The 8501-nt window shown below is 40.8% G+C and overlaps 1 protein-coding gene across 2 annotated transcripts; it reads left to right on the forward strand.

The window, feature by feature from the left end:
- Positions 1–250: 250 nt before the first annotated feature.
- LOC103634616 (ribosome biogenesis protein BMS1 homolog) lies at positions 251–8240 on the forward strand. Of its 2 annotated transcripts, none has more exons than XM_008657139.4 (18): positions 251–619; positions 719–865; positions 942–1032; positions 1137–1255; positions 1630–1820; positions 2057–2267; positions 2419–2656; positions 3206–3603; positions 3843–3945; positions 4078–4271; positions 4571–4905; positions 5152–5245; positions 5332–5550; positions 5804–6043; positions 6591–6800; positions 6891–7157; positions 7238–7441; positions 7525–8240. In XM_008657139.4, the coding sequence occupies exons 1-18, from the start codon at positions 479–481 to the stop codon at positions 7675–7677; spliced, it is 3555 nt and encodes a 1184-aa protein (XP_008655361.1). In that variant the 5' UTR covers positions 251–478; the 3' UTR covers positions 7678–8240. The 2 variants fall into 2 exon arrangements, 1 of the variants encoding a protein (XP_008655361.1); XR_004853922.1 differs by having other exon boundaries at positions 273–619; positions 6874–7157; positions 7525–8216.
- The last annotated feature ends 261 nt before the right edge of the window (positions 8241–8501 follow it).

Consider the following 8501-nt stretch of genomic DNA (forward strand, 5'->3'; position numbering starts at 1 on the left):
CCTTGTGCTAGGCAGCAACCAAACATAAAAAAATACACCGATGCCAGGCCGTCACTGTGCGCGCGACTGGAGGTTGCTGCCGCCGGGATGATCAGGCTGTTCGTTTTACGGGCGGCGCCGGGCAAGGTTTCACTCGTTCGTTCGTGACCTGCGATGACGTCTGCTAGAATTCCTGCTTGCCTACGTTCCTGACCTGCTAGTAGGAGCGTGGCATAGAATACGGCCCAAGGCCCATGCTGGAGTTTTAGCTTTGAGATTCGGACTCTCACGTGGGGGCGGCAAGCGCAGGTTTGCTCTCTCGGGCAAAGGACTTGGGTTACGTAATTCTTTTCCAGAGACGCCGCCTCCCTAAACCCTTGCCAGTCTCCCTCCCGGCAGCGGCGGCAAGGCCTACCGCCGCAAACCCTCTTCCTCAGCCGCTGCGTACAAAAGAAGTTAGCTTCTTTTTAAGTAGGAGGCGGGAGCCCTAGGTAGCCCCATGGCTCCGGCGGACGGCGGCGGCGAGCAGCCGCACAAGGCGCACCGCCAACACAAGTCCGGCGCCAAGGCGCGGAAGAAGAAGGGCAAGGGCAAGGGCGACGCCGGCGATGACGCAGGGGGGCAGCAGAAGAACCCCAAGGTATGATACAGATTCGAGCAAGTCACGTCCGTGGCACCTGCTCGGGCGACATGATTCTGGAAGCATTGTTCTAATCAGACGACCTTGCCATTCTTTCAGGCTTTTGCATTTCAGTCAGCAGCCAAGGCGAAACGTCTACAAGCTCGATCAGCTGAGATTGAACAACGGCGTCTTCATGTGCCAATTATGGACCGTTCCATCGGTGAACCTCCTCCTTTTGTTGTTGTAGTTCAAGGACCTCCACAGGTATGCACTGCAATCTGCACAGCTGATTGTTAATGTTCTACTCTATCTCATCATCGCTTCACCTCAAATTTATTAGGTTGGGAAGTCACTGTTGATAAAATGTCTGGTAAAGCACTACACCAAGCAAAACTTGCCCGAAGTTCGTGGCCCCATCACTGTTGTATCAGGTTAAGGAACCCTTTGCATACTGTACATTGAAAATCAAAACATAATGGAGTAATGCTAGATTTCTGTGAAGATGGTAAACTTATCGTTTGTTTGTTGGGTGCAGGTAAAAGTAGGAGGGTACAGTTCGTAGAGTGTCCAAATGATATCAATGGAATGATTGATGCTGCTAAAATAGCCGATCTCGCTTTATTGCTTATTGATGGAAGCTATGGATTTGAAATGGTGTGTTTTGCATATTTCTATTTTCAAAATTTTGACCAGTTTACTATGTAGCTATGTTAAGTTTTCTAGTAAACACGTGTAGAAGACTTCAAATACCTCCCCTTTCCCTTTAAACATACCTTAGAAGATCTTCTGATGTGACTTCTTTCACCCTGCTATATGTTTGGCTAAACGTTCTGTTGGGAACTTCAGATACTCTAATATGAGTATATGACGATATGTGTAGTTCTTTTATCATGGTCTAGTATTCAACAGTGTTAACCCACATGGTACGATAGTCTTGACTTTAAATTACACTGATGAGTGCAATTAGCTGTATTGGACTATATTACCATACAATTGATTTTTCATTGATATGTTTTCCTTGTTCCCAGGATACATTTGAGTTTCTTAATATCATGCAAGTCCATGGATTCCCCAAGGTGATGGGAGTGCTCACACACCTTGATAAATTTAAAGACGTGAAAAAACTCCGGAAAACTAAGCAGCGCCTTAAACATCGATTCTGGGCTGAGATAAAAGAGGGAGCAAAATTATTCTACTTGTCTGGTCTGATTCATGGAAAGTATGTTGCCATTTTCTTTCATATTATTAACTTTCTATTTAAATAACTGGAACAGCAGTCCACATGTTTTTGTCAGTTTGGACCAGTTTTAGCTCACAGCTAAGCATATATTATAAATAGTTTTTATGGTTTTTTTCTCATGCTGGAGCATCGCGATGCATTTTTATATTTACCTGCTGAGTGTGATGAAGCTTTTTGCTTAGATCTATGACCATTTGGCATACAATTTCATGCAGATACACGAAAAGAGAAGTTCATAATCTTGCAAGATTCATCTCTGTAATCAAACCTATCCAATTGAGTTGGCGCATGGCTCATCCTTATTTGTTAGTTGATAGATTTGAGGATGTCACCCCTACAGAAAGTGTGCGGTTGAACAGAAAGTGTGACAGAACAATAACATTGTATGGTTATCTCCGTGGCTGTAATATGAAAAGAGGGACCAAGGTAAATATTTGTCCCTTTCATGATCAGTGTAACTTGATGTTGAGTTAGCGTGTTACTTTGTGCTTTGAAGATCCAATAAACAGTTTTACAGTGTTATATTATCCAGATGAATGCACTTGTATTATGTTATGAAGCACAGTAATCTGTGCAGGTGCATATCACAGGGGCTGGTGATTTCAGCTTGTCAGGGGTGACGGGTTTAGGTGATCCTTGCCCTTTGCCATCATCTGCAAAGAAAAGAGGATTGCGTGACAAGGAAAAACTGTTCTATGCACCAATGTCTGGTCTTGGGGATTTGCTTTATGACAAGGATGCTGTTTATATTAATATCAATGATCATCTTGTTCAGTTTTCAAAAAGTGATGAAAATGATGCACCCAAAAAGCAAGGTAAGGTTAGGGTATAGGCTGAGTCCCTTGTTCATTCATTGCATTATTGCTTTGGGGTTTCTTGTAGTATGTGTATTCATACTAATTAATGCTGTCCGGATGAGTGTGCCATTCATAAACATGCTTCCATCAACAAGAATACAAGGCCATCAAGCTGTTTTTTTTTTCCTGCGTTCATTACCTTATCTATTGTGATATTCAGATGAATAACAGGCTTTAAATTATTTATGACGCTGGATAACACAATGCTGGTTGTTGTGTACATGATTGGTGCTTGATCCTCCCTACCGTATATTTGTGGTTCGTCAATCATTCCATTTGTTCATCCTATATCTATATCTTTAGAATGTGCATACTGTTGGAACAGGAGCCCTTCTTTTTTTGGTAGATCTACAGTACAATATGGACCTTTAAAGAATAACTGTTTGAATTGGATTGACTTCAGCTTTGCATCTGGATTCCTACCCTTGATCGTAACTTCAGTCTGCTCTTGGCCACTTATGACTATTAATTTTATTTATGTTGGACTGCTGGTTTTTCACTTTACAGGGAAAGGTAAAGATGTGGGTGTGGCCCTGGTAAAAACACTTCAAAACCCAAGATACTCCCTTGATGAAAAGTTGGAGCAAAGTTTTATAAATTTCTTTGGTGGGCGTCCTGCTGCTCAATCCAAAGACAGTGATGCTCAAGGCAATGTCATCTCTGCAAGCCAGGATAATCAGAGTGACACAAACATTTTGCAGCAAGTAGATGATGGTAACAATAGCAATGCAGTCACCATGGAGAGCAATGAACATTCTGAAGGCTCTAGTGATAGCGAAGGGGATAATGATGATATCCAGCTGAGGGATCGTGATGTTGACTTGAGGGAAGAAGTAGAGGTTTGCAATGGAAGATTGAGGCGAAGAGCTGTATCTGCTAATTTTCGAGATGACTTTGATGATGAGGTCTATTGTTTTCTCTTATTTCCTTGTCATGAATAGCTTTTCTTGTCTCAGACTCTATTGTATGTCAGTTTATGCTCCCTGTCCTTTAGAGCATGGTTTTCACATATACTATAAGCATATGTTTGTAACCCAACCCAGGAAATGTACATAGTCCATACTGGGAAGTCTACCTAGTTCATGCATCAACTAAATCTTTTATTCTTGCATATTATTTCATCAATCCTCTGTTTACCTTACAGGGTACTGATGAAGATGCAAATGATGATGAGGATTCTGGTGATGACCAGTTATCTGGAGATTCTGCATCATCAGCAGATGATAGTGGAGAAGCTAGTGATCCAGGTACTACATTCACAGATTCATACGGATATCTTGGTTGCTGCACCGATCTATGATACAGATTGTTAGTTTATTTGCTCATTATCTTTGCATATTAAAGTGATACCTTTTTTTGCATCTATTTTTATGTTTTAGAGGATGAACTTGAGAACACTTCAAAATGGAAAGAATCCCTTCTTGCAAGAACAATGTCCCGACGGAGTGATAATTTGATGCAACTTGTCTATGGACTACCTTCAACAAAGCTAGGCAGTGTTGCAGAAGAAAATGATGATAGTGAAGCCAACAGCTCAGATGATGAATTTTTCAGACCAAAAGGACAAAAGCAGGTGCATATTCGTTGCATGCATGGCTCATCTGTCCAATGCAAGCTATACTATTTTTTTGCATGATAACCTAGCATATAAGTTAGCCTGATTAGGCACATTAATAAACCACCTTTACCCTATCGTTGTACTGTTTCTTTTATATGTTGTTGGGCAATGAAAGTGTTTTTATGCTTTTCTTTAAATGTTCCTCATTTTTTGGATGGTGTGATGCATATTGCACACAATTGCAAGTTGCAACAGTTGATCCTTGTTTGTTATATGTTTATAGAACATAAATGTGTGGTTTTGATGGTTTGCAGCAAGCAAAGAATGAATCACCGAGCTTTGGTGATATTGATGGTGAGGATTGCTCCAAGTTTTTCAAAGCAGAGTTAAAAGATTGGTCTAATGAAGATCTCATCAAAAGCATCCGTGATCGTTTTGTGACTGGAAATTGGTCAAAAGCTACTTTGAGAGGACAGGATACAGATGATCGTGGTGAGGATGATGAGGAAATGTATGGAGATTTTGAAGATCTTGAAACTGGTGAGGTACATATGGCCCAGACAGATGAAAATGTGGAAGCGAAAGATGACCCAGAAGTTGAAGAAAGAAGACTTAAGAAGCTTGCACAAAGAGCGAAATTTGATGCACAATATCCTTAATATATGGTCCATGTTTATTACCTTTTCATTTCATTCTCCACCTACAATCATAGAGGATAAAAGGGCACCAGTACTTTTTTTTTCCATTTTTAGCTTTCATGTTGCTCTTTGGTTTCACTTATGTGGGGAAAAAAAATTCTCTGCCTGGTTTATTTAGTTTGACATGATGTTTTTATTTTTTATCTCTTTTAAGTATCTTTTCTATCTTCTCTTTTGATTCTTTGACTAAGACTTACATATGATGGTTCTGAGTTATCTGACGATGAAGTTGATGATGTTAAGAAGAAATCCAGACGAGAACAGTCCAATGAAGGGGGCTATTTTGACAAGGTATTATCATAATGCCCTTTGCCTAGTTGCTTCTTTTGAGGTTGTTCACTTCATATCTCGGTACTAATTAGCTTTTGAACATTCAGCTAAAGGAGGAAATGGAACTACGCAAGCAAATGAATATATCTGAGCTCAATGACCTTGATGAAGAGACTCGAGTAGACATTGAAGGATTCAGGACTGGTACTTATGTCAGGTTAGAAGTACATGGTGTGCCATTTGAGCTTGTTGAGCATTTTGATCCTTGCCACCCCATTCTTGTTGGGGGGATTGGCCTTGGTGAGGAGAACACAGGATTCATGCAGGTCCGTTTCTTTGGTCCTATTTGCTGTGTCCTGAATTCATTTACATAGTTGACATACTAGAATCACAATTGTGTTTCCGTATCAATCCATGAAAAAGATGGTGACATGCGTCTCTCTGCATTCACCTATCTGGGCTAGTTTTTTTATCTTCTGATGCCATGGGCTGGGATAGCTGCTAATGATCAGTATGGCAGATCAAATGTATGTTCATGAATTGCTGTTCATGACTCACATGTACCTTATCATCATGTAGGCTAGTTTGAAGCGCCATAGGTGGCACAGGAAAGTTCTGAAGACAAAGGATCCAATCATAGTTTCAATTGGTTGGAGGCGATTTCAAACAACCCCTGTGTATGCAATAGAGGATCGGAATGGTCGACACCGCATGCTGAAGTATACACCTGAGCATATGCATTGCTTTGCTATGTTTTGGGGACCACTTGCTCCACCGAAGAGTGGTGTATTAGCAGTCCAGAATCTTTCCAACAATCAGGTAAATTTAGTGATGTATACATTAGTCCATACATGATTTAGTTATCTTAAATTTTAGACCTTCCTCACACGATTGCCATGTATAATCTTTCATGCCTTATTTTGGGGTACTTCTCCCTTTTGTTGCTTTGACATGATCACATGAAATCATGAATCACTATGATTCTAGGTGACTGAACTACTGAGGAGTATATGATCGATAACAGTCTGTTGTAACAACTGTTCATAGCTCAACAAAACAAAAAGTCCACAGTTGTGCTGATGTAAAATGTTGACTCTGCCCCAGATACCATTTTTATGTTTCACAACTCATTTATCTGAAAAAAGGTTAATGATTACTTTTAGTGGGTGTATGTGTTTATTAGTGTTTGGTTTAACGGGAAATAGGATTGAGTACACCACATCAATGTTGTCCTTTGAACCTGTAACTCAGGACCCATTTCAAATTACTTTTGATCAATTTGCTTTCTATCTCTTCTTTTGGCTATAATCATTTTTTGTGTCCTTAGACTGATATACTTTGCAACATTGATTACACATCTTCGCAGGTGCCATTTAGGATAACTGCAACAGGATGGGTTCAAGAATTCAACAATACTGCCAGAATTGTGAAGAAGATAAAGCTCACAGGCACACCATGCAAGATATTTAAGAAGACTGCACTAATCAAGGGAATGTTCACATCCGATTTAGAGGTTGCTAGGTTTGAAGGTGCTGCCATTCGGACTGTAAGTGGAATCCGAGGACAGGTTAAAAAGGTAATGAGTAAATACCATGCCTTGATAGTTTATCACGGTTAAATGTAACTGTTAAACGTAAGCATGCAAATAGTTTCTTGTTCATTACAGGCAGCAAAGATTGAGCCAGGAGATATGTTGAAGAGAAAAGGGGAAAATACAGAAGGAATCGCAAGATGTACATTTGAGGACAGAATTCTTATGAGTGACATTGTTTTCCTGCGTGCCTGGGTCAACGTTGAAGTTCCTACGTACTCTAACCCTGTGACCACTGCTCTGCAACCTAGAGAGCAGACCTGGCAAGGCATGAGAACAACTGCTGAGTTGCGGAAGGCACACAATATCCCTACCCCACACAACAAGGATTCAGTTTACAAGGTTCTGAGCCTTCAACAGTTTCCTCATAACATTATTGCATGACTGTTGCCTCTCACATGATATTATCTCCCACTTCGCAGCCTATCGAGCGGAAACCACGCAAGTTCAATCCCGTCGAGATCCCCGCAAAGCTGCAACAGTTACTTCCCTTTAAATCTAAGCCTAAGGACACAGCGAAGCAGAAGAAAGCACCAGTTGAAAACAGGGTGCCTGTAATCATGCAGCCTAGTGAGAAGAAGACACACGCAGCTATACAACAGCTAAGGCTGATAAAACACGAGAAGGCAATGCCTTAATCACACAGCAGCCAGCTCTACTGCCAGCCGTTGTTCTGCCTCTTTCTCATGATTTCCTTGTATCCTCGCAGGCAAAGAAGAAGAAAATTAAGGAACAACAGAAGAAAAAAGCATACGAGGCAGAGAAAGCCAAGACCGAGCTACTGACGAAGAAGCGCCAGAGGGAAGAGAGGCGTGTGAGATACCGGGAAGAAGATAAGCAGAAGAAACGTGCACGCAGATGAGGCGAGGAACGGGGTATGTGCACCAGGAACTCAGCAGCAACCGGGCATGCTCTCTTGTGCAGAACATATGCCAAAATCTTAGTTCATATACGGAGAGCTATAAAAGGTGCAGTACCACCCATCTGGGCGAAGAAGCATGTCAAGTCATAACCAGGGCGCGGAGATGAGCAAGTTAGGTTGCTTGTTTAAGTTATGTATCGGTTGCCCTAACGCGGAATATTGTCTGAGTGTTTGGCAAACGCATGTGGACTCCCAAGTAAATTTGGAGTCATAATTTTGGAGTGTATACTACCTCAGGTACCGAATGTTAGGCAAACGCATGTGGTCTTTAGCTCCCAAGCAAGTTTGGTTTCTATGGATCAATTTTTAGTCCATCTATTTTAGTTTCTAAATTACTAAACACATGAGCTAAAAAAATATCTCTATTTTAGTTCCTTTGTTTAATTTAGAGATTAAAATGGAGGTACTAAAAATTAGTCTATAGAAACCAAACACCTCTTAATATGCTTTTGAGCCCTGTTCTGTGAGCCTGTTTCGTTTGATTTTAATGTCTCTATTGCTTTTATTGTCTCTATATATTGTAGCTGTAGTTGTTCAAACAACTGATTTTAATCTGATACGAACAATTGCTAAATGGTGGTGCAAATTTGTAGCCAACGAGTATTGTGAAAGTGTGAAAACACACGCATTTCCCTTCTAGTTGGATGGGTTGGAACCTTTCATATAACCAAATGTTTTCTCAGTTGAATGGGTTAAACCCACACAACCAACTAAACAATATTCTTTTTAAGGATAATGTGTCCACTCAGCTAATCACGCTGGAT

This window comes from Zea mays, chromosome 1 (genome assembly GCF_902167145.1).
Source record: "Zea mays cultivar B73 chromosome 1, Zm-B73-REFERENCE-NAM-5.0, whole genome shotgun sequence".
Classification (NCBI taxonomy): Eukaryota; Viridiplantae; Streptophyta; class Magnoliopsida; order Poales; family Poaceae; genus Zea; species Zea mays.